Source organism: Epinephelus moara, chromosome 17 (genome assembly GCF_006386435.1).
Source record: "Epinephelus moara isolate mb chromosome 17, YSFRI_EMoa_1.0, whole genome shotgun sequence".
Lineage (NCBI taxonomy): Eukaryota > Metazoa > Chordata > Actinopteri > Perciformes > Serranidae > Epinephelus > Epinephelus moara.
The window spans coordinates 14567506-14594676 of record NC_065522.1 but is presented as its reverse complement, the minus strand read 5'-3'; the positions used below and the strand labels follow the sequence as shown (position 1 = coordinate 14594676).

At 40.2% G+C, this 27171-nt stretch overlaps 1 protein-coding gene across 2 annotated transcripts in view; it reads right to left on the bottom strand.

Moving 5' to 3' along the window:
- The window catches only part of LOC126404152 (phospholipid-transporting ATPase ABCA1-like), a 209821-nt gene that overhangs the window by 101868 nt on the left and 80782 nt on the right, over positions 1–27171 (bottom strand). For both annotated transcript variants that reach the window (XM_050067165.1, XM_050067166.1), the window contains exons 23-30: positions 23059–23273; positions 20615–20693; positions 16927–17129; positions 12904–12952; positions 11709–11816; positions 11522–11551; positions 8311–8450; positions 3461–3588 (exon numbers count right to left, since the gene is read on the bottom strand). In XM_050067165.1, the coding sequence (XP_049923122.1) occupies positions 3461–3588; positions 8311–8450; positions 11522–11551; positions 11709–11816; positions 12904–12952; positions 16927–17129; positions 20615–20693; positions 23059–23273 (952 nt within the window). The remainder of the gene's footprint in view (positions 1–3460; positions 3589–8310; positions 8451–11521; positions 11552–11708; positions 11817–12903; positions 12953–16926; positions 17130–20614; positions 20694–23058; positions 23274–27171) is intronic.

Genomic DNA, 27171 nt, shown 5'->3' with positions numbered 1-27171 from the left:
ACATGCAGCAACACTGTGTCACTACAATTATCTTTTGTGAATAGCTATGGTCTTTAGGGTGTTGCTTTAAAAAAACCTTAGTAACTAAGCAGGCTGCTCTGGGTGTTGCTGGTTAGCAGCAGATGTTTTCTGGGTTTTCAGTCGTCAATACCAATAGCAGTCAATTCCACAATTTTCAATTCCCAATTCTATATCACAGTAAGAAACTAAAATAAAACAAGCTCTGCGTCTTGTCATGCAGCTAGTGTGTAGCAGAGCGCAAATACGCTACGCTCGCAATGCAAAGAATTTCAGAAATATGCTGGCCTCAGGAAAAAGACTTTTCTTTTTGACATGTTGAAGCAGAGCTGTCAATACAGCTGCACTTGCCACCATCATCCAAATATTATTCTTACATGCTAGTAGGCATTCTTCTTCTTCCTTTGGCATTAAATGGCAGACTACAACAAAAGGTGTAAATGCTAGGGGTGTCAAATTATCGCGTTAATTGCTAATAATTAATTACAGCCATATTTAACGTTTAATGTTTTTTGATCGCTTTAATCTCATTTTTAATCTCTAACTTTACTGTTTCTGTATGCCACAGAGTTGCCTTTTATAAAATCCGTCTGTAGGCATACCACCGGGCTTCTTTGTGCTTGAGTTGTGGGAGAGCTGCAGTGCTACAGAGTAGAGCCCAGCATCAGCATTGATGACTGTCCCCTGCAGTGGTGGTCTGCTCACTCAGGAGCCTATGAAAAACTGTCTGCCCTAGCACGCAAGTATCTGACCTCCCCGGCAACCTCCGTGTAATTTTCGGGACAATCAGGGCAGGATTCAGGATTCAGGACAACTGCTTGGATTTCGGCACAGTCCCGAAATCCAAGCAGTTGTCCTGAATCCTGAATCCTGCCCTGATTGTCCCGAAAATTACACTAGAGCAGAGTCTGGAGTAGTATTTGCCTGATAAAACATTAAAAACTGATCATGGTGGTTGAGTTGTCATGCAGCTCCCACCGGCTGCACATTGGCTGCAGCAGTTTCTACATGAATTATGGGTGTTGTAGTTTGAAGAAGAGAACACAGCGCAAATTGCAGCCGCAAGGACAGGGAAAGCGCAAGCAGCCACGAGAAGGAGTGCAGTGCAGCCTCTTGTTCTAACTGTTCAAAACTGTTCTATAAACTGTTACAGCTGTAACGTTGATCACTTCCATGAAATAAAATGAGAAATTGGAAATGAGGAAAATAATTTAGAAAATTGTTAAAATAAAATTAGGAAACTGATCACAGATGTATTGTTTCTGTGTTTTTACATCTATTGTTGCGTTAATCTGCAGCTATGCTTTTAATGAAGGTGACATGTCATGACTGAAGGTTGCAGCACTCTTTATTGGGACTAATCTCAAAAACAATAGAATGTAATGGCTAGGTGTACTGCATCTGTGTTCAAGTGTGTTATTGTTGAAAACAATAAATATGACTTTATAAAACCACTTTGTGTAATATATATCAATCTTTTGATCATCTGCCACAATAACGTAATGAATTTAAATCTCATCTCTCCATTTTTATAATCTCTTGACAGCACTAGTAAATGGTGCCCCATCCAGACCAGTAGAATTGCATCCCTGGTGCCTACAGCACCTACAATACCGGAGAAAAATGAGTACTGTCATGTTTCCAAAAATTTGGGATCCACTTGGTACCCAAGTACTGGTTCTCATGATACTCCTACTGTTAATGACAAACCCATGAACACTGCAGTGGTCACAGAGGGAGTCATATAGTGGCAGAAGTAGTAACAGCAAACAGACTGGGTTTGACTGTTTCAGCACCATGGAGAGGGAAAGAGACTGAATGCTTTAGTACCGCGGACAGAGACAAGATTTACATTTAAATGTTTCAGTTGCATTCTTGGCAAGGAAACAGAAAAAAAGGTCTGGAGGAAAAGCAAATCATTGTGCTTTTAGACAGCTTGAAAAACTGTCTTTTTTCAAGAGCTAAAAGTGCTTAAGAGTTTCTTCAATGCAAATAAGTTCCAAGTTTAGTGAATTATTTTAAGATTCAAGCTTTTTCTTTAAAAAAGTAATGCTTTCTTAATTTTTGTGAATGGATATAGCTGCATGTTCATGTGTAATAGATGTTTTAGTATGTATATATGATGCCAAAACTGTGAGGAGACTGGTCCAGTTAATGCAGAGCATAAAAATAAATATGCCTGATAATAGCTGTGTGAGTTGCTCAGCAAGTGCACAGTCAGTTATCAGCGGTTGTGGACTGATACTGTCAGAATATAACCAAATAAATAAAAAATGACTCCACAATTCTACTGCAAAATGAAGCAAAGCATTAAAAATATTCACCATGATGAAGGCAAACAAAGTGTACACAGTTAATACATCAACAAGTACAAAAAAGAGAGAGAGTAGAATCTCACTCTGACCAAGTGCTGAGATAGTATCTTAAATAAACCAGTTTCAGGTTACAGTTAATTGTGCCCTGACATCTTCAAAGTGAATTTCTACAAAGTGCTGCCAGGGGAAATGAAACACCTGCCGGGTGGATAAGCAACGACAGCTTCATGTCAAAAGAACAGAGTATGAATACAGTGTCAAGATTAGTTTGATGGTTTGGGCAGATGCTGTAACGAGTGATGCTTATTAGAATTCATCTGGCATTCTTACAGCCCTTTTGTTGTTATCGTGAAGGATGAATCATGTTGCAGCAATTCTGAGCTCATTTGTGTGAATAGGGAGAGATGTTACCAGTAAAATAAAATCAAAAAGACACCCGAAAATCCTTTTTGAGCCGTATAAAGTAAATAAACACATAGGGGGAGTATGTTTCTGTCTTCAGTCATTAAGCGCTGTACTTCATAAGGTGAGGCTCTTTTTAAAAAGCAATTCACAGTGTTGCACATCTATGTGTTGTTTTTATGTCAGTCCACACCCTCCGCGATAACTCCATTTTGTATTCAGTGGGTGTTGAACTCCACCAGGGCCATCCCTTGTCACCAAGTATGGCTGTGATTCTCAATGACAGAATAGCAAGCTGCCACCACTGAGGGGACAGCATCCAGATTGATGACCTCAGCAGCGTTAAAAAAAAAAAAAAAAAAAAAAAAATCTCTTGGCGATCAAACAGCGTGAGCAGCACTGTGACATCTTTTTCCTTTGATTTTCTGTCATTGAAATTTAAGTTTCTTACAGCCTATTGTTCATCTACTCTGCCATGTTGCTGGTGCTACGAGAACTAACCACTTCCTCAAATTATTCACACACCTCCTGAATAACAGTAAACACTATTTGCTATTTGAGGAATCACCACTGGACGATTTCTATTCTTCCTGAGTAATTACATTTTTGCGTGCATTACGTCATTCAGAAACAGAGCAGCTATTTAACTTTAAGGAAAGTATGTCACAATAACTTACAAAAACAACACTTACAGTTAATCATATATTATATCACAACGTGATTACCTGTAAAAGGTGGTTTGAGGCAGATCATACATCCAGGGTTGCAGCTCCAGATTCGGGTATTCAGTGAATGGCGGGACGATGAGTGAGAAGATCAGAGACAGGCACACAAAAACAGCAGGCAGGACCACCTAGGAGGACAGTGACAAGGTCAAATCCGCTTCAGACATTTATCCTGCTGCTTCCGGAAACTCTTTTGAAGTAAAATCTTTCACGAATAAATAAAAACACAAGAGATTTCAACAAAATCAGGTGTATTTTTCAGGGAAGCAATTCCTAAATAAATGAATTCTTGTGCTGTGCTCCTAAACCACACTGACAAAACAGAACCACATATAAAAAACAAAGGTAATGCAATGCACCAAACAAAACTGCACAATTTAGCACTTTCACTTTCAGCTTAAAAGCACAGTTAACCCCAAAATCAAAAGTACACTTTTTCCCTCTTGCCTGTAGTGCTGATTATCAGTCCAGATTGTTTTGGTGTGAGTGGCTGAGTGTTGGAGATATCAGCCGTAGAGATGTCTGCCTTCTCCCCAATATAATGGAACTAGATGGCACTCGGCTTGTGGTGCTCAAAGTGACAAAAAATGCATTTGAAAAATTCAACAGCAATGTCTCTTTCCAGAAATCATGACCTAGTTACTCAAGATACTACAATAATAATCCAGATAGTACACTTGATAAACGTAATCGTGCAAAAGGAAGTGTGCACCTACTGCTAGCTTACCTAGCACCTCTGAGCTTGCTAACTTTACAGCTCAGCCCAGGAGGAAGCCAATCGTGTCTTAATCTCCATCCATGTCACAAGCACTAGCCTCTCGTCCATGAGTATTTGCACACTCTCTTTTGCGTGGTGATATGATTGGCGGGTGTAGTCTGGTCAAAAGTACAGTTCCAACATGAAACTTCTCACAGCATGGTCTGCGGATAGTCTTGAGTAACCAGGTCATGATTCTGGTAAAATACATTATTGTTGAGTTATCTAAAGCCCCCTTTCCACCAAGCAGTACAGTACGGTTCAGTTCAGTTCGGTGAGCTTTTTTTCGTTTCCACTGTGAAAAGTTGTGGATGGTACCAATGAAACTGTTCCACTGTGTCCCCATTTTTGGTCCCCCCTCTGTTGGGGTACCTGGCACACAGATATGGCACTAAAAGGTGGAGCTGTGAACACTGCAGTCTGTTGACTGGTCAATAGCAGATGGTCACTCTGCTCAGGGCTGAGCTGTGGCTGGTTTTGAGGCTCATGTAACCACTGTTCATACCGTGGAGAGTTTTACCTGTTGGTAAACCATAACTATAAAATGAAAGGATGGACAGTGAGTCCTGAACGGAGCAGGGAGTGACAACAACCCCGCCCACATTTAAGGGTACTGTTTGCAGTGGAAACTCTAGGGTCTAGGTACCATGTCTGAAGGGTTACTTTAGTTTCCAAAGGTACTATACTGAAAGTGTTTGGGCTTAAATGCATTTTTTTTTGGCATTTTGAGTGCCACAAGTGAAGTACCATCTACTCCCTGTCTATTTGAGAGAAAGCAGAGATCTCTACAGCCGATATCTTGAATACTAAAACCAAAACAATCTAGGCTGAGAAATAGCACTACAGGTAAAAGAAAAAATATGTGCTTTTGATTTTGGCGTGAAGTGTCCCTTTAAAGGCATGCTGTGCACTCCAAGGGCTACAATGAATACTTGAGAAACTTGAGTTAATCCAAGAAAATAAATCCTTTAAATTCTCTGCCTCAAAGGTTCATTTGCAGCTATGGTACAGTGCACAAGTACAGCAGTATGTGCATCATTTTTACTGTGGAAACAGGCTGTGTTAATTCTACGACCGCAGTAATGTTACAACATACAATGACACAATTATAAGTGGTAAAGGTAGCCTCCTTGAAACAGAACATGTCTACATGGCTGATACAGATGTTTTTAAGTGTAAGCACGACGGCACAAGATTCCATGCGAGATCAATTTCATCATTCCCTCCCCGAGCCCCCTCACTGTCATTACGTGCAACAAAATGACTGATGCAATCAACAACAACACAGGACCGCTGCGATAACGCATGCACATTAATATGCTCCTCACCAACTTGTTTGGGCTCTTCTGCACGCTTTATGAGTTTGATTAAACACTTCCAACACTGCCACCATCATCTGGCCACTCAGATATAATTAGTTTCTCACTATTCTCTTGTCTTTTGTGTGTGTGTGTGGGTTTTTTTTTTAAAGCAGATGCTGCTATGCTTCCCCTATCCTCTCCAACACACCACCCTCTCCAATCCTCTTTTCTCCGTCATGTAATTCTCTTTTCATTTCATTGTTAGAGCTGACAAAAAGGTCAGTGGGAAAAATGCAAGCTATCTTTAATGTTTAATCACTTGTAGGTTGGGGCGCGCTCGGCAGCAGGGGGAGGTTTGCGTACACTTGATTAATTGCGGGGCATGCAATTTGCCAGGCCAATTCAAGATGCTACAATTGAAAATCCGGAATTTACTGCATGGAGCTACGGCCATGGAAATGTGCTTGGAGGAAAGATAAAGAGCAGCAATGAGACTGAAAAGCTTAATGGCGGACCGCAAAAGAACTATTCTTTTTTTCTGTTGCTCCGTCTCTCTCTTTCTCTCTCAACAGTAATTGCAGGTGACAGCTGGTACTTCTTCCATTGAGAGAGATCTGCAAAAAAAAACGGGGAGAAGTCATTATGCTCACAAAGGCAAGGCGCCCCCATGAACAATGCATGAGTTTAGCGCATTCTCAAGTTTAGTGGGGATTTAAAGAGGAGGACAGGATTATATGCAAACTGGGTATAAACACCAAAACACAATTAAGATGTGTTTTATTTCCTGCAAAGTCAAATGGCTCATTAGACTGAGTTTGTTTCCTCAACAAACATTCACGTCTATCCTATTTCATTTGTGAATTTATTGCCGCAGCTTGCGTTAAAGTGGATAATAGCAGCAGCCTGGATATTTTTACTGATGTGTTAATGTGGTCTTTTCCTTTCAAAGCGCTCAGACAAAACATAACAAATAGTTAGTGAATATATTGTGATTTCCGAAAGAAAAATTATATCCGCAACGGTAAACAAAAAGAATACAGTACTTCACTGCAGGCAGCCTCCTGTTCCATGCTGTAGCGATAATTAGATTAAAAAAACAACAAATAGTCTGAGTTACACAACGCAAATCATCTGCTTCCTAACAGCGAGGCTGCAGCTTGAAAGGGGCGTTGTAGTCTGTTCAGTCTGAGCTCCAAACACCAGAACCCTTCAGCTCATCCACCGTAACACAACCACTAACTGCTTCTCCCTGATTCTGACATTGCCAACGCTCGCCCGTCCCCAACTTTCATCCCCATAAATCACTGCTTTTGTGTTACATGCCATAATCTCTTTTATATTCCCCTAACCGCTTGTATTCGAGGAGATTACCTCACCACACAATCATATCTGCTGACAATGGGAGCTGTTGACATGATGGGAGGAAAAAAACCTTTAGCCAAATGAATAAAGAGGGAGAGGTAGGAGGTGCGCCCTTGCAGACAATATGCACCTTTGTACGTACACACACACACACACACTTATCCTTCCATCCTGCTCTGCGTCCCCACTAAAGAGGGACGTCCAAGATTGACAGTGACTAATGGGGATTGGTACTGCAGCAAATTACAAGAAGAACCCATACACCTTGCAAAGGTGAAACACTGCTCCCTCTCTCTCTTTCTCTAGCTCACACAGCAGCGAAAAAGAGTGAGCTGCATGAGCTTTCCCAGTTATAATCTCAGCATCATGGCAGCTGTCACAACTGATGGCATTACATGATATCCACAAACACACTATGAATCTAGATGGGCGACGTGTCAATATAATTTAAGTCAGAACACACTTTTTAGAACTTGGGGGGACAAAAACCATTTAAGTCCCTTGGAAATTGCTACTTTCCGAAATTGGTTTTGACTTGTTTAAATAGCGCCTGTTTATTAGCTTTGACTTTTGAAATTGTGTTTATGAGGAACAAAATAATATAGACGTACACTTAATAGGCTAATAGCAGTCTGTCATCTCTGTAATTGTTATGCGATCACATTTAATACGTAGCTAACGAAAGCACATGATTAGCGTGGGGGAAAATGAGGGGGAAAAAAATCACGGGTGTCACTTTGCCTTTCTGGTGACAATCACAGTGATCAGGTGTTACTGACGCTGCTGTAACTGAAGCCAGAGAAACACGTTCCATCGACTCACTCCGCACAAGAGTTTTCTGGCCACACGAAGCATGATTTTTTTTTTTTATTTTGTCAAAATGCAAAGCTGAGACCTCATAAAATTGTCCCATTTGTCAAAATGCAAAGCTGAGACCTCATAAAATTGTCCCAATTTGGGCTGCAACGATTCTTCTCCCAGGTATTGACAGTTTCTGCTTGAAAGTGATTTATCAGAACTAAAATCTCCTCCACAGCAGCAATAAACACTTCATGTTCACGCCATCTTCAGTCCCTGTAGTCCCTCCAGTAATCCTTCGAGAGTAATGATGATTATTGTACATGTAGGCTCCTGTTAATATGACATCATTCTTGGTGCCGCTGTTCACATTTTTCTAACTTTTTTCTTCATATATACCGCCTTCTATGTCAGCTTCTTCTCCCACAACTTAAATTCCATGACTATTGACTAAATCAAGATGGATGACATGACTTTTCCCTTCAGATTTTAAATGAGCTTACTCTATCATATTTGTCATTAACTGATATTGAAAGCCAACATGTATTTCACACAATCCTACCTTGATCCTCCCATGCAACCCTCCTTGTATAACCCTTCAATCCATCAATATGACAGACTGAGGCCATTACCTGGGCAATGAGTCCCTTGCGGCTCCTTCGGGCGTGGTGGAAGCGCTTGATAAAGAGCGCCAGGAACTGCCTCCTGATCAGCTTCCATCCGGTGATGACGGCGGATCCCTTCCCGCTGACACTGGCATTCCTCTTTAAGTCTGGAGTGGACATTAACCCACCGTGTTATTTATCATCTATGCATATGTAAAAAAGCTGCTGAGCACACTTTCCAGCGGAGCTAATGGCCTGATCAAATATAACTTAAGTGTTAAACCTGACAGCTGCATTAGCTCATCCCTCAGTGAAGCAACTATTTTTTAAATATATCATGAATTTGGAAATGGTATTTAGGGCGTGATTCAGGAGCACTGGTGGACTATGCAAAAAGGCCTGACTACCTCTCCTACACAGGAGCAAGAAACACAGACTTTTTGGTGGCATTGCCTCTGTGTGGTTGTTTTGTGTATCTTTGCAGACGTTAAATATCTCTTTGAGGTCATTTTGTGTCTTTTTGGTTGGTTTGTGTCTTTTTGGAGTTATTTAGTGTCTTTTTGGTTGTTTTGAATTTCCCTGTCTTCCATTTGTGTCTCTTTGAACTCATTTTATGTTTTTCTGGTTAGTTTGTGTCTCTTTGAACTCAATTTGTGTCTCTTTTAAGTCATTTAAGATCTTTTTGTGTTTTATGTCTCTCTAGCCCCTTTTACACTGCTAGATTTTCCGCGAATGTTGGGCTGTTTTGCCGGCAAGCTGCGAGCGTTTAGACACACAGAGCCGGATTGGCGAGTTGATCCGAGGTACCCAATTTTCCGCCTTGTAGGGTAGTCATATTGGCGGAACCCGTTTAGAAAGAACGAGGTGGCCTTCCGCAACGGGAGGGGCCATTAACCATCACATGACGGGGACGGTGAAGAACGGGCCACCTTACAAGAGAATCGACGGACTGACTAGCCGCGGCTCCCCTCCCACGTCACTGTTTACGTCACACGCTGAGCTACACCTTGTGTTACTTGCTCACACCCCCACTGCCCCGAAAAAGGCGCATTCTGTATAAACAAAAGTAGGTAGGTGGCATTTTTCCGCACTCCCTGATTTTGCTTTTGTACTGCCAATGCTGACAAAAGACTGATTGGGCTTTCCTGCAAATTTGCACAATTCCTATCTAAAAAGGGCTTCTGATGTCTTTTTGAAGTCATTTTGTGTGAAGGGACTCTGTGTCTCTAGCATTCCTGGTTGTTTTGTGTCTCTTTGAACTCTACTTGTATCCTTTTTTTTTTAAGTCATTTTAGACCTTTGTCTGTTTTTTTTTGTGTCTCTCTCTGATGTCAGTGATGTCATTTTGTGTCTTTATGGTCATTTTATCTCTCTTGAAGGTATTTTATGTCTCTTTGAAGTTGTGTATTTTTCGTCATTTGTGTCTCTTTGATGTAATTTTGAATCTTTTTGGTCATTTTATGTCTCTTGAAGGTATTTTGTGTCTCTTTGATGTCATTTTGTGTTTTAATGGTCGTTTTTGTGTCTCTTGAAGGTATTTTGTGTCTCTTTGAAGTGACTTTGAGTCTTTTTGGTAATTTGAGTCTCTGATGGCATTTCTGGTTGTTTTGTGTCTCTCTGAACTCAATTTGTGTCTTTATGGTAATTTTGTGTCTGCTGAAGGGTTTTTTTGTCTCTTTGATGTCATTTTGTATCTTTTTGGTCATTTTATGTCTCTCTGAAATAATTTTGTGTCTCTTTGAAATGACTTTGAATCTTTTTGGTCATTTGAGCCTCTTTGATGACATTTCTTGTTTGTTTTGTGTCTCTTTGAACTCAATTTGTGTCTCTTTGATGTAATTTTGTATCTTTTTGGTCATTTTATGTCTCTGAAATTATTTTGTGTCTCTTCGATGTCATTTTGTGTTTTAATGGTCGTTTTTGTGTCTCTTGAAAGTATTTTGTGTCTCTTTGAAGTGACTTTGAGTCTTTTTGGTCATTTGAGTCTCTTTGATGGCATTTATGGTTGTTTTGTGTCTCTTTGAACTCAATTTGTGTCTTTAAGGATGATTTTGTGTCTGCTGAAGGTTTTTTTTGTCTCTTTGATGTCATGTTGTATCTTTTTGGTCATTTTATGTCTCTCTGAAATAATTTTGTGTCTCTTTGATGTCATTTTGTGTCTCTTAGATGTCATTTTGTGTTTTAATGGTCATTTTGATGTCTCTTGGTGGTATTTTGTGTCTCTTTGAAAACACTTTGAATCTTTTTGGTCATTTGAGTCTCTTTGATGGCATTTCTTGTTTGTTTTGTGTCTCTTTGAACTCAATATGTGTCTCTTTTAAGTCATTTTCAACCTTTGTCTATTTTTGTGTCTCTTTGGTGTTATTTTGTGTCTTTATGGTGATTTTGTGTCTCCTGGAGGTATTTTATGTCTCTTGATGTCATTTTGTGTGTCTTTGTGGCTGTTTTGAAAATCCCTACGTTCCTTTTGTCTCTTTGAAGTCATATGAGACCTTTTTGTGTTTTTTTTGTTTCTCTCTGATGTCATTTTGTGTCTTTATGGTCGTTTTGTCTCTCGTGAAGGCATTTTGTGTCTTTATGGTCGTTTTGTCTCTCGTGAAGGCATTTTGTGTGTCTTTGATGTATTTTTTCTTCTTCTTTGGTCGTTCTGTGTCTTTCTGAGGTTATTTTGTGTCTCTGTAGTTGTTTTGTGTATCTTTGTGGTTGTTGTAGGTCTTCTCCTGGTAAAGGCCAGGAGGGCCCCTGGCACTGTGGGCCACTAGGCCTGTGCTTGGTAGCCATCCATGCTCAGGAGAGAAAAGGTGATAAACGAGGGCTTTGTTGATATCTTATCTTATATCTCACACTCTCCAAGAACAGCTCCACTTAAAACAGAAGAACTTTATAGTCACAGTAGCCATTAAGACAATAAAACATATTTTGATTGAAAACCATTTTCATGATGAAAGGCATTGTATGAAAGTGAATTTCTTTCATTAGGGCAAAATTGAAAAGCTGAATAGACAGGCTAGATAATGTTGTATGGATTGGACAGAAATTCTGTTCGTAAATTACTTATTCTGAAGAAAGAGCTCTTGTTTATGCCCTCTTTTCAAAATGGCCACTGAGGTGAAACAGCCAAATTGAAGCCAAACTAAATGAAGTTCATAATTGAAGACTGAAAGGCATGTGAAAAAACAGACTTGCTGTTATCATAAAACCAAGATTGTCTGTAGAAAGGATGAAACATAGCACCTACCTTCCACTTTATTCGTGATCCCCTTTAATTCTGCAGGAGAAACAGAAAGAAACAATCCTTAGGTTGGAATAAACAGAAAAAGTTCTCGCAATCTGTAAACTTCCTGTATTGTTAAGTTAATGACCAAATGTTTAATTGAGTTTCCTTCATTGACAAATAACTGTGTGATAGATTTGGGAAGACTTGCCACTCATTCCAGAGGCTTGCTCTGTTTTCATGTGGACGCTGGCGATGCTGTTCCGCTTGGATGTGCGGGAGCCTCCTTTGCAGTCTCTCACCAACAGCTCCTTTGTTGCTATGGGAATACAAATAAGATATGTTGTTTTGGCCTGACCCAATTTAGGGTTATAAATAACAATAAGAATAGCTACCTGCCCTGCAAGACGCTGTATTATTCCCTGTAAAAGCACAAACCCAGGTGTTTTAGGAACGTGAGGAAATCGGATTTTGAGATTAAACTGAAAATTGAAGTTGTTTGGTGCTAGACACAGACAAAAACGCTGAAAATAAGGCAGTGGGAGATTTATCCACAGAGATCCATCAATGATATTTAAGAATTGGTTGATAACACAGTGTAATTCCACACTTACATGTAATGTGAGCATACAAAGGGGTAAGAACAAGCACCTAAGAAAAATTGCTTTTCCCTCTGAAATAACTATCTAATAACAAACTCACTCCTGCAAACACTGCCACAAAGTTTGCCTTTTGCTTAGTTTCATGTGATGAATTTATCTGTTCTAATATAATTTCTTTGTGTTCAGCATTTATTGTTAAGAATAAGTCTTTTGCTTTTAGCATAATAAAAAAGTTTTCTCAATTTCTTTGTTTGTGTTCTACTTGAATGATGTACCTGCAGCGTGGACACAAATGGCCACTTTGGAGCTTGGTCGGTTGTCTCAAATCAAAGTGCTGATTGTAATAGTTCTTTTACAGCTCACAAATGGTGTGAGTAGCTTTCAACTTAATTCTGTATTATTAAGCAGCACTGTGCAGGTGCCTTGTGTGCCAGACGGATTCTTGCTTCAAAGAAACGCTAACTGTGTCGGTGAAATGAAGAAATGAGAGGTTAATTCTTTTTTGGTGCAATATGTGAAAAAATGTCAGCTATGTCAGCAATGGTGGCAAAATTATTGTTCCATCAAGAAGATGACTTCAGCTTGCGTACGTGTTAACTTCATGCATCTTAGGCTTTCACACCAAGCTGTGTTGACCCACCCTGGTTCTGTAACAGTGATATAAATGTTTTTTCTCATGACAGACATAAAGTAGTAGCACTAGTGTTTGTGTTTGGGAGTATGCTACATCACTGTGTCCTACAGACATCCCAGATAGTTTATCCCCCTAACATGTGTTAATACACAATCATAATTTCATCTTACTTTGTATTTCTGCATCAACTCCGGTTTCCTCCGCCACTTTAAGAAATATCTGCAAAATGAATAAAATATGTGTCAATATAGTATCTGATGAGAGTTACAGTATGTTTCCTGTCACCTTATAAGCACACACCCAAGCACAACCTCTGCAAACTTATGATACTTAAGTTGTAGTCTCGCCACCAGACAATCAGAGATCTCCGCCTTCTGATAGTCTGGGGACACTCCTTTCTAAAGTGTGTTTAACACACCAGAGAAAACGGCCGGCAACAAAGCAACGCCTCTTGCATTTTTGAACACGCCCTCCTGGAAATGTGCACTCCCCCTTTTCTCATCCGAGGTTGAAAATGGATGCCGAGAGGTTTACCTCCATTTTATCAAACGTGTGCTCAGTCCACAAGATTGTGGAAATGAAGGACTTACAGCGACTTTGTTTAAAACTTTTAACGCAGTCGGACTATGTTTACGAGCACAAGAGTTCAGCAAACCACCGAAGGACCGCCCTGGTGGATTTACTATTGGTTCTGCAACGTGGGGATTTTTTTTTTTAAACTCTGAAATTGTATCCGCCCATCTAAACACAAAATCAAGGAGAAAGACATCAGTCTTTAGTTAAGCAAAGCGTCTAGGGGTGTCAGTAGCTCAGTCCATAGGGACTGGGGTTGGGAACCGGAGGGTCGCCTGTTCGAGTCCCCGTCCGGACCAAAATATGGAGCGTGGACTGGGCACTGACTAGGTGCCCTTGAGCAAGGCACCAAACCCCCCAACCGCTCGGGGCGCCTCACCAAGGGCAGACCCCTCACTCTGACATCTCTCCACTTTGTGTATGTATAGGTCCTGTTTGTGCATGTGTGTATGTCTTTCGGACCTGTGTGTAATTGACAAGCAAGAGTGAAAACATTGAATTTCCCCTCAGGGGGATTAATAAAGTAAATAAACTTAAACTTAACTTAAAGACTGACTTGTGAGTCTACATAAGTTGCTACTATAGCTTTTTTTTTGTCACACTCAAATTCATTCGATAAGTGTACACAGATTTGATGCAAATGCCAGGTATCCCTGTCAAGTTTCTGCCTAGAATCAGATCAAGGTTGTGCATCCACAGAGACGCTAACCTTTACTTGAGCACCTGCCAATTGGCCTCTCTAAAAGAAGTGCCCTTGGTGACTTCATTTATTAATTCAAGCCATATGTCAGAATAAATAAATCTCCTTATTTGTGAGACATTTCAAAGTGACCTTTCTTTTCTCATTCTGCTGTGCATAATTAAGCCCTGTTTCCACATCTGCCCTCCGCACACTTCTGGCCGAGCCTACAAAATTTATAATTTGTACTGAATGTGATTTTATGTGCTGAATTACATCAGTCAAATACATAAAATATCATCATAAAACAGTCCAAACGTACTTAAAAAGGCTATTCAGAACAATAACCAGGGTTGTTATTATATGACCAACTTCCATGGAACATCCCATCTATCAGCCCTTGTTTTTTTTAGTGCTGTACACTGAAAATCACCGCGTATTTCAATCCAAGTGTAGTCGGACTTCAAAAGCAAACATGTACGGGTGAAATAACCTTGTCGTGTCTGAATTTGGGAAATTCAAAAGGAATTATTTACATCGCCTGCAGGCCAGGAGTGTCTGATTTGAGTGTGAGTTACACGAAGAGCTTTAACCAACAGTCACTCAGCTTTATGATCCAAGACTAGTCTGGATGCCAAAATACTGTGTGAGTCATTTGTTTAGGGAGAAATAAGACAGTGTACTGTATGTGTAAGACAATAATATGACTACATCTACTAGAACACTGGGTCTATGCTTATGGAGAAAGCAGTAAAATGTCATAATGCTAATGCTATTCAGTAAGTATGACCCAGTGTGGTCTTACACAGTCCACGTAACTTCACAAATACTTACTGTATGTTACTTCAGATGATCTTAGCTCGTAGCCTTAAATATTTAGTAAATTTGCCCTTTTTTTCTGTTTTATATCATGAAACCAATCTTCAGCGTTGGGTTTTTATGAGTTAAGAAATACACCCTTGTTTTGTTGCATACATTTTTAATTGGCATCCTTCCTTTCAAAGTGAAAACCAATACTTATAGATAAATATCATTTTTTAAGTTATTGGCTTATATGTTAAGTTGCTTGTTGTAATGTTTCCATCTTTGGATGGATTTACCATTAAAGTTAAAATGACAATCTGCAATAATATGGTGTATGGGGAGCTGGGAGGATGCCCGCTCTGTATCACAGTTGAAAAGAGAATTATTGGCTACCGGGGGAGGCTGATAGAAGGTAAAGAAATAACACTCAGTTAAATAATGTACACCTGTTTGCTCAGCCTACATAATATAGGTGTATATGTGTCCCCATGGGTCTTGCAGTTAAGCAGATACTGGATGATGTCTCACTTCTGGCTCACACAAAAGTGTGATAATATGAGCTGGTTGAAACTAACTGTTGAACAGAAGCTGAAAGATCGGTTCATACAGAAGTGGTTAACTGAGCTCAGAGGCATGGCATCATGGGGTATTTATGTCGAATTAAAACAAAGTATCTGTTGTATGAAAACCAAAAGTACAGGCAGGATATTTGTAATGTGCAAACAGTGAACACCAGAATTCCTAAAGTCACTGGACGATTTAAAAGGCTGGATAGAAACCAATGGATCTGCAACTTCTGTAATGACAATCATTTGACAGGTGAGAATCATATTTTGTTAGTTTAATAAGTTACAGAGAAAGGTATTTATTAAGTATTATTCAAAGGGTTGTGTGGAACATTAAGGGGGATTTAGTGGCATCTAGTGGTGAGGCCTGCAGTATGCTACCACCTGAATCTTCTCCCGGTTAGAATTCCGTCAGTGTCCATTGTTTAGGAAGAGAAATCTGCGGAATTATCCGCAGAGGTCTCTTTCTCTCCAGAACAAATAGACCAGGTGAATAAAAATTGGTAAACATGCTGAATAAAGCAGTTTCATATTCCAAATTAATGTTTCTCCAATGCTGTTCAGCCTGTCCTTCCTAATGTGTGCTCACTTGTTTTCTAAACCACACATGGAAGAGGTTTTTACCAGAAGCCAAACTATCCGCAGAGGTTTCATCCTCTCTAAAACAAACAAACCTGGTGATATAAATTGGTAAAAATCGTGGATAAATCAGTTTCACGGTCAAAATCAGTGTTTCTCCAGGGCGGTTCAGCTTGACATTTTTTCTCTGATAACAAGATCCAAACATCCATGAGGCTTTTATAGGGAGTCAAATGATCTGCAGACATCTGATCCTCTCCACAACAAATGGGCGTGGTGATTTAAACCAGTAAAGTCTGTGTTTTTCTGACGCTTTTCATCCTGGAGGGGCTGTTAATTACGGTGATCGACCCGAAAACGCGAGTGGCACTAACTAGAGCCAGTGTTTGGCTCATCCATTCTGGGGCTACTGTCAAAATATGGCAGTGCAACATGGCGGACGAGGACCTGCTTCCTATGTAGATATAAACATCTCATTCTCAGATAACGAAAACACAACAATTTTGACTTTCAGGTTATTACATGCTCATGAATCACACTTTTTATACTGTATTCCATTTCTGTCAATAAATCCCCATTAAAACTTGCACACTGGACCTTTAAACTGCCCATCTATGTTTAAACTGATTTTGTTAGTACAATTAGTTAAGCCAAAAGTTATTTGTAAATTAAATGCCTTTTTGTATAAGTCACATTTGCTGTACTTTAGCCACAATTTGTGCCATAATTCTGTGATTATTGTATGATTATGGATTTGAGTCCACCAAAAATTTGACTGCTTATGTACAGATTCTGAGAAGCAGAAAAAGTCAGTAAGCAGAAGAGGAGAGAGAAGAAGAAAAAAAGTATAGTGTGTAACTGCACCAATAACACGAGGAAAAGGAGAGAAACACAAGGGCAACATTGTCAGTATCTGTACTTTTATGTTCCTGTGTGTGTGGAAACTGTCTCTCTATATGTGCGCATGCTTGTATCTCCCACGCTTAGTATACCTCCTCTAGCGTGGTGTCAGAGATGCCGTAGCTGGTCAGGCCAAGGTCAGCCATGGCCAGGTCGAGCTCTTGGAAGAGCAGGGCAAAGGTCCCATCTCTGGCTCCACCATAAGGCAGTATGTAGGTGATCTCCTGACCGATGCTCTCCAAGAAGACTGCTTCAGGGACGTGGCGCCGCACAATTTGACCCAGAGCTGTCAAATCTGTTGGAGCGATAGCCGCAACATTACTCACAAAAACAAACACCAAAAGATGGCAAAAAATGCACTCACACAAACAGCAAAGCATTGTGGAAAGTACATATTTCTTTCCTCCCTTTCATGTGTCCATCATCCTCTTCAATTAAGATGTTTTGGTAGAGTGATTTAATGGACAGATAATTCAAGATGAACCACTGCTATCTGCTGCAAAATTACTCTTTAAGTGTCTATACCCAGTGTTGATACAGAATAATGTCGCAGAAATTGCCACCAAAAATTGAAAAACCACTGTGTGATATATGGAGATTACAACATACCTGAAGTGACCTTTAAACATACTGAAACAGATCAGTGGACATAATTCTCCTGCCTCATCCATTCTGAAGCTGGGTCTTAGTGAGAATCAATCAGGACAGTGTTGCAGAACGCATCGCATCCATTATTGATCCAGAACCTCTCATACATAATTACTGCAGCTTAACAACCAACGGCTTGGTGCTTTATGAAGAAGTAAATGGATCTGCCTCACACATCAGACTGAATTATTTGTGAAAATGAGTGTGTGTTTCTGTCGGTTTGCCGGTGTGTGTGTGCGGTAATAAAGAGAAATGTGCTGTCACTTGTGGAAATGTGATTACTTTTATGGCATTTTCTATCTTATATTTAACCGTCATGTGTATAATCATTTTGAAGGTATGGGCATTGATTGATTTCCCATGCATAATAAACTGGAGCCTACCTAAGAATTTTCTTCTGATCATGTCTTGCATGAGTACTTTTGTTTACTTGATCAAGGCTGAGAATGATCAAAACAAATCAAATCACCAGCATCTCACACGTTTTTTTAGTCGGGTGATATCTGTCCCATTCCTGCTGTGTCTCTGCATTTCTTTACACATATATATAATTCAATCAGGAAAAACTGGAATAAGGTCAGGGGAAATAACATTTGATCATCTGCCAAACACACTCTACTGTAAGCTCAGTGAGTAACTGGTTGATAACTATGAAGAGCAACATCCTCAACATGCCATTAACCCCCCATCACCACTGTACAGCACTGCTAAAAAAGAAATATGTTATTATTTGAGTATGGAAAAGACAGCGTAAGTACAAAAAGTCAAACCCTAGTACAAAATCCTATTCCTACATGATGATTTTGGGAGATTTAGGGGAATTATAAACAACTTGTGAACACAACATATCTTCTTATTTTAAGCTGATATGGCTAACTTGTTAACAAACAGTTGCTTTTTTATTCATCCAGCAATTATGGAGGAGCATGACCATTTATTTGGAATCATGTTTCTGTCTGAAAGTCCATTATTCACTGTCCTTTTAGATCTTCAACTTTTGAGTGTATTATCTGGCTCTTAAAGGAATATTTCCCCCACAAAATGACTATGTTTAGAATTAAGTACTCACCGTGTGCAACCTTGAATTTGTGAAGAAAACGTTTTTCCTGGCATATCTTCATGGTGAACGGAGAATCCAAAAAAGACAAACATTCTTCATTACATGAATTATTCAGGGTCCGCATTTAACAACAGCAAAACACTTTTAAAACATCTGTTGACCAACTCTAACACAACTTGTGCAGTATAATCCAAGTCTCATTTATCCAATGCTCAGTACTGCCTAAAGACATGCATTTTTGCTATAACATTACAATTTCAAAAACTTCCAAGTAGGCCGCCTGTGCACACATCTGCATCTGAAAGCAGAGTTTAAATGCACATGCTCCTTGTACATGTAAAACTATTTGCACTGAGTGTTTTGGATACTAATATTTTAGTCAAGATGCATGTGTTTGGAAAGCACTTAGAATACAACTGAATAAATAAGACTTGGTTTATACTGCACAAGTTGTATGAGAGTTTGTAAACAAAAGTTTTGCTGCTGTTGTGCAGACCCTGATTCCTTCAATTCATGAAGAATGCTCACCTTTGCTCAGTGTGAAGGCACATGGGAAAAACACCATTTCACGATTTTAAGGTTGCGGTTAAAAATTAATATACAAATGGTCACTCAACAAGTGGTTGAAGCATTCCTTTAAGGTATTAAATGCTCCACTGTGTTCACCAGCTACTCTCTTATGGGGTCTGTCTGCTGTTTGGTGCTGAGTAGGTTGTGTACGCTGGGTTTTTAGAGCTTGACATTTATGTTTCATGTACATCAATTAAGCTAATATAACATTTAGATCACGAGTGGCAACGTGCTTACTAAATGAGTTGTGTTTTTGAGGTTGTCATTGTTAGGTTTGCGTTCTTCTTTAATGCACAAAAATGCTTAAGTTTAGTATGTTAGGTAATGCTGCTAGAGAGGAGCTTTTGATCACTATTATCATTCATTTGCAGGGAATTTGTCATAATTTCTGAAATACCATGTTCAAAATACACTTCACCATAGTTTAATGTTCAAATGTCTATCATTGTCCATATTGTCTCCTAGTTAGTTTCCAGCACTCACAAAGCTCTCCTGACTCATTCGCTATCACTAAAAATCCTTCTTTTCCATTTGTACCTACCATTTTACTGGGACATTAAAGTGCACTCTACCAATAGTTAGAACATTTCAACAGCATCTAAAGGCACCAGCTACTTTACTACTCCTGTGGTGTCCATTGGATTTGTATTGTAAAAGGTGGAGAAAGAAAAAATCTATGAGCAAATGGATGTTCAGCACACATGCTATTTTAAGAAGTTTTATGGTTATTGTTTGCCTGTTTTGGATGTGTTCCCAGACTCTTGTGTTGTTTTAAAGAAGGCTGACATGGAGCTGAGCTATAGCACCTAAGTCAGTGTGAGTTTTATGGTATCTTACACATTTTACTTAAGGTTTTATATGTAATAGTTACACAGAATTTTCACTTTTGGATTAAATTTTACAGAAATATTCGCACACTTTGGTGTTTAACTGCATGTTGTACCAGCTGAGACTGCCCTCCTGAAAGTCAAAGATGTGAATAATCAATCGGAGACTCCTCAGTGGACTTGGGGTCTCTTAAAGTCAACTAGTCTTTTTTTGTTTGTTTTTTGGCAGCCAGTTTGCTGTGCACTTCTAGGACATTGTGGTCCCAAGGTCTAGCTGCAGAGTGTGCCTTCCTCATTTTCACGCTGCTCTTCTGTACAGGCAGAGTGAGTCTGAGTAAGACAGAAGCAGATGTGCAGAGGAAGAGAGGATCAAGATAGCCTTAACTTCTACCTTCTGTTTCAGCTAACTTGACTTGGTTACTATATTATGTGTATGTCACTGTCACCCTGAACGTGCAGCCAAACTCTGTTCAAACTCTCAAACTCTTTACGTAAAAAGAGGAATGAATAGTCTAAGATTCGTTTTGAACAGCCAAATCCGATTTGGACTGGCATAATTCTGACTTGGGTACAGCCCTAATACCAACACAACCTTTTGATACAGCATGGGTTTAGAGGTTAGCTTAGGTGCTAATCCTAAAATATGCCTGGCAGTAACAGAGATAAAGTTTCTACCTGAGGGATCAGAGTTGCTCCAGCTTTGGCTGCCGATGCCATCATCCGGGCTGCTGCTCCTCGAAGGACAGTCTTTCTCCTGTTAATAAGAATTGGATTAGAAAGGCCTTATCAAGCCTTACCACTTAGAATGATGAACAGTGCCTCCTCGACAACTCTTCTCTCACATTAATGGAATAATGGATGCCATCCACGAGTTTCTATTTAATTGCTCTAAACAAAACTGTATGCGTGAGACAATGTGGTCGACCTGTAATGTACCCGGCAGGCACAATCTTCTCAGACTAAGACAATACACACAAATTACAATTGCATTTTAATTTCAACAAAGGTACGATAAATGTCACTGCAAGAACTTTATGACATTTATTAAATGGAGTTTAATCACACTGGATGAGGATCAGGCCAATCAAAATGTGTCCAGCTCTGTTTCCCAGTTATATTGCCTGTGTAATTGCAAAATCTTCCACTGAATTACAAAGTCGTCATCGAGGAAAGAAGGTACTGTTCAACCTTGCCCACAAAAGGTGTTTGCATGTTTATTTATTTGTTTCAAACAAATGACTCCGCTCGCCTCAAAGAGCCTGCAGACTAATGGTAATTGCTCTAGCCCTGCTGGCATCAGTGCATCTTGTTCATTTGCTCCTATTGATTAAAACTGTAAGTGTGCTAGGCGCCATTGGCGAGCAAAAGCGAGAATCACCCCTCTCCCCGGTGACAATTAGTATCATCCAGCACGTAGGCGTTTGCCAATTCTCATGCTGGGAGAGACTAAACACAGATCATTATAGGGGGAGGGCGGCAAGAGAGAAAGAGAGCACTCAGAAGAGTCAGAGGGAGCCATGTTCAATAATAGACTAGAGAGAGGTTACTGTTGTGTCAAAGGGGACTGCAGCTGAAGTTCTTTGCTTGATGCATGAAGTCAAAAGGAATGATCCCCTTCCAATTACACCAGTTTTATGGAAAGTATTTCAGTAGGGATAAAACAGAAGGGTAATTGCTTGGTCAGGCAGGGGCCCTAATCACCAAATTTGTGTTTATCTGAAGATAATGAGATCACACAGCCAATGTTGTGTCTGACAGCAGCCATGTGCACTGGTGAAATATCCTTGAGGATACCAAACAATGGTTTTTGATAACGTAATTAGAGGAATATTTAAGTGACAGAAAATGAAAAATACATATTTTTCTTCCTACCTGAAGTGCTATTCATCAGTCTAGATCAGTTGTTCCCAACTGGCGTGTCCAGGTCCCTTGGCTGGATCAGTTAGGAACCACTGGTCTAGATTGTTTTTGGTGTGAGTTGCCTAGTGTTAAAGATATTGGCCGTCGAGATGTCTCCCCTCTCTCTGGTATATTGGAAGTAGATGGCACTCGGCTTGTAGTGTGCAAAGCAGCAAGAAAAAAAATTATTAAAATTTAACTCAGGATTTCAATTTCAAGTAGGAGCTATTTTCTTTCTACCCAACTACACCTTGTAGCTGTATCACAACGCAGAAGGAAGCGTGCATCTATTCATGGAGGAGAGGCTTATGCTCATGATAGCGTGAGATGTTTACTCAGAGGTGCTAGATTAGGCTGGCTAAAGGAAGACCACCAGGGAGCTGAAGGTTCTTGGTAGGTGACGGCAAATGACCATGGCTAATAACAAGCTAAGCTTATTCCTGTTGACTATATTTTGTGTAATTTCAAGTAACTCACAATTTAAAACATGTATTCTGTTTTTAAAAAGTGATGTTACAAACACTGGAAGATAGTAAGTAGGCTACTAACCTATCTTTTAAATGGTTCCATGGATTCAGTGTGCTCCGATGTTATGTGATGCAACGCAATAGAGAAACACTCTGTTGGGACATGGTGTCATTTTGTTCCACTCTGGAGCGGCTGCTGGGTCAAGTGCAACACCTGGTAAAATTCAATATACAGGTCTAGTCGGTGTTTGGCCTAATATCAAACCGATTTGAATTTTTTTTGTACTGACCTAACCCTATTAGCTAATTCAGTGGTGCTCGGGGAGCTAGCAGTAGATGCACTCATCCTTCTGCACAGTGCCACAGTTGGCAGATGTATCTCTGTAGAAAGGAAACAGTTCCTATATGAAACTGCTGACAACTAAGTCTGTGGATTATCTTGAGTTACAGCATCAAGATTTCTGGAAAGAGACATTGCTGTTGAATTCTTTGGCACTCAGAGCACCACAAGCCAAGTACCATCTAGTTCCATTATATTCAAAAGAAGGCAGACATCTCTGTGGCCTTGGCACTTCACACCAAAACAATCTAGACTGATATACAGCACCACACATAAGAAGACAGTCATGCATTTTCAATTTGGGGTGAACTGTCTCTTTAAAACGTTTTTTTTTTTTGTTGCTTTTTTCCATTTAGGTTCCACGTTGAGTAGCTTAGCATTAACCAGAAACTACATATACTTTCTGTTTGTACCTCTTTGGCCTGACTGTGTATGATGCCATTACGCTGAGCTGTCATCTTTTCAGTCCCCTCTCGGACCAGAGTGAGGTAGTAGCCGCTGCCAAAACATTTCTTTAGGAAGAGTGAGGAGCCACAGCAACGCATCTTGCCGTGGGAGATGATGGCGATGCGATCACCTAAGATGTCTGCCTCATCCATGTGATGCGTCGACAAAATGATGGTGCGACCTGAAGACAGATAGAAACAGAGACTCAGTCGATGTCACCTGCATGGCCGCAGTGCTTGGTGTCTGAACAAGTGTCTACATTTGAGTGTGAGTCATAGACATGAAATAAAGAATAAAAACTGTAAATCTAAAAATGTTAACGCACAGACTGGAAATTTAAAAAATAAACAGCACTTCTGAAGCATCTTTCTCTTTGGACCTTGTTTGTTTTGACAACTGTCGTTACGAAAAAAGAAGCCCGACAAGAAAAGATGCCACAGATCAAAAGTGTTCAAATCAAGCCAATATCACAATCTGTCTCTGCATGGTAGTCACTTATCTCCTTATTGCCAATTCCACAGTGTTTTTTACCCATGCTTATCCGCATGGCAACAAAGCAAACTCCAGAGGAGAGCGTGGGCGTGAATCTGGGACAAAATTAAAATTATGATAAAGGCCACCCTAAGCCTACTTTCCAGCGTTTCTATGAGACCACATTTTATTCCAGCTCTCTCCTTTGTGCTGCGAGTCCTTTGATTCGAGAGGCATCAAACTGAGCACAATTGCAATGACAACTACAGCATGCATTGCAAGGTTATTCACAGGTGTTCTAATCCTTTTAATATCATGCTGCATCAGATAACACATATTAATTATCACATACCCCAGAAATCAGGAAAAAAGGACTAGATCTGTAATGAAGTCACAGCATGGTCGTGTCTCTGTGGTTGGCATGAAAGCTGTATCACAGAGTACAGGGTAACATTTGATCCAGACATTTAAAAAGCAGAAAATATTTAACCTGATACTTTCATCATTAAGTGACAAAGAAAGAAACCTGCTTAGAAGTCAGTAACTTTGAGAAGACTGTGTTAGCTCAAGAGAATTACACATTTTACAGCTAGTGAGGCCAATAGAGTCAACAAATGGTAATTACAGAAGGAATTTTCAGGCATGCCACTGTCATGGCTCTGTAGATGGTGATGACAGTCTGTTGACTGGTTGACGGGTCCATCACTTCGATCCAGATTAAAGTATCACAACTATTGAATGTATTGCTATGAAATCTGGTGCATATATCCATGGCGCCCAGAGAATAAGCTCTATAAACGAATATATGCATATGCATGCAGAATCTGTGGCCAAGGATAGATAATTTGGGTATTGGAAGCGTTCGTAGTCCTTTTGTAGTAGGAGTAGTATTGACCTATCACATTTGAGCAGCAGGTAAATAGTCTGTGTGGAGAGAAAAACAGGTGGAACGCATTCACCAAAATGCAATCTTGGAACCCACCAGTTACACTTTGACAACAACATCGAGCGGAATACAACGTTGCAGACGGGGTGCCATTCAATGCTATGAAAATGGCTCGGTTGCGCATGATTCCAAAACAACTAAATTTCCGCAGTATGAAAAATACTTCCAGTTTAGCCCTCTGTTAACTTGAATGTGGATTGAATGATTTAATCGTGTGGCTCTTCTAGAGTTTCAAAATCTTTTACAATGTAAGTATAGAAAAAGTCTTTTTTGGCCCCATGGTATCACGTGCAGACCAGGAAGTAGTAATTCCATGTTTAGCCACAATGAAAAAACTGGCTTCAAAACCTGGCGCTGTTCCTGGGGGCTTGGACAATGATTTAGCTTACTTATCTGTGTTCATATGCAGATATCTGTTTATGTAGATAAGGTGAAATGACCACCCCACAGCAGAGGAAGTCTTGGCCCAGATATCCGCTGTCTACACGGGAACCCTGAAATATTGGCTATTGCCCCCAGAGGCTTACTGTCATCAGATAGATAGCCAGTTGTTTCCGAGAATGCCCAAAGGATGACTTAAATAATCTCCTAAGTTTTCCTGTAACACCACCGTGTCTGTAATGCTTATCAGTTTTTCACCCTTACATTTTCCTCGAGTGCCACTATCAGGCCAAAATTTCAATTTGGCCAATACATTAGTTGCAAAATGATATTCGCATCAGCTTCAGCCACACTTTGTGCGACTGTACTGAGCATGCTAAGATGCAAATTAAGTTGGTGAAAAACCTCCAGTTCATTCTGGCCATAAAAAGATTCCTTCTTAATGTGATGGGGAAATCTAAAGCTCTTATATTGTGCAAAAACATATACCAAAGTTTATTTAAAGCTCATAGACTTTGGCTTTAGCTCAAAGCACTGCTAGGCCCAAGTACAGCCTTGGCGCCCAGTTACTGTGTCAGGCTTTGAAGCTATTTCTTGTAGTGGTCAAACAGTGGAATTACATCAGTCTCATGATGCCCGGTGGCCCAAAAGACTTTTTCCCCATTGGCTAAAATGGCAAAAGAGACGTCTGTAAATCAGGGGATACATTTTTTGAGAGTCACAATCCCCACAAAATGACTCAGTTCACTGTCAAGAGTTTGAACCTTTTGGTTCAGTAACATCTGAACAGTCCAGAAGAGTCACAAGATTGACTCAGTTTATCCCCATTCATGTTAACGAAGGGCTAAACCTGAGGTAGCAGGCTCAGACAGAGGAGAACTCCTGTGCACCTGCTGTGTGGGCCACAAAGCGTGGAAGCAGTGCTGATTATCTGGATAATTTTGGCTTCGTGCACTGAAAGAATAAATGGGCCCCATGCTGTATCCAGTTCTTTTCATACACCCATGGTACAGCCTCACAGTGCTGATAGCACGATTGGAGACTCTTGTGAAGACAGAAGTTTAAAAAAACAAATTTACGAATCAACTCCTCTCAGATGTTACAGGTGTGCCATATCAAGCTATCAATCCCAGGAGATGCACTCTCAGTAAACAGCGGATTGAATTGAGTTTTCATACATTCTTCACTGGATTTGGTGTTTATTACAAAAGGTCAGGTCTGCTGAGCTTGGTGCCTTTTTCTTTTTTTGCTCCAAGCTAGTTAAATTTGTATCCTCACAGGTCACATTATCCCAGGGACAAGGACACACTCAGAGGTCATTAGCCGCAGCCCAATGCAGCCATTTTGCTTGGCCAACTATTTCCACTCTGTCTCCCGTCCTCCCATCTCCCACCTCCCCCACTTTTTTTGTGCCCCGCCACCAGCTGAGCTGCTAAATCCATCCCTTCTCAGTATTGCTGCCTTATGCTATGCCAAGCAAGTCTGGATCCCTCTAAATACAAACTCCAACAAAATGCCCAAGTTGAATGAATGCCCACAACCCAGTCAATTTAACATATGGGGGAAAAAGCTATGCTTATGAAGGGGCTGGGTTGAGGAGATTGCTTGAGGTTTAGTTTGACTGAGCCAGCTCATTTTGTATGGGATGCTCAAACTCACAGATGATTTTCCTGGGGATTTGTTGTGCTTTACAAGGAGAAAAAAAAAAAAATCAAATCGCACTGCATCATCCGTGAGTTGGGAGTAAAATAAATGTGTTTGGACTGCAGATGGCCCACAAAGGTATTCTGATTTATAGTGTGTTGTGGTGCATTACAGCATAAAGTGATATATCAAATGGAGTTCTGTGTTCAGGTAAATTGGTAGTGCTCGCACTACGTACAGCAAAGTGAGGCTGGGAATCTGGTTTCTGTTATTTAGCTTCCTTCCCTCTAAATCAAGTTGATAGAAATGGATTTCACAGTGGGTGAGTAAGCCCAGACAGATATTATGTACATCGGAAGTAAGATGAATTATTGGTGGACAAAACTGTATTAACTGCTGTTTGTGGCAATCATGCATCCATCCGTCCATTAGCTGTACCTTCTTATCGCTTGGAGGGTAGTGGGAGGCTGGAGCCAATCCCGGCTGACATTGAGCGAGAGGCGGGGTACATCCTGTCCTGGTTCCAAAAGACACCCAGGAACGCTCACATTCACACCCATGGGCAATCTAAAGTCACCTATTAACTTGTCTTTGGACTGGTTGAAAGAACCCATGCAGGTGTGGGGAAAGACACAGC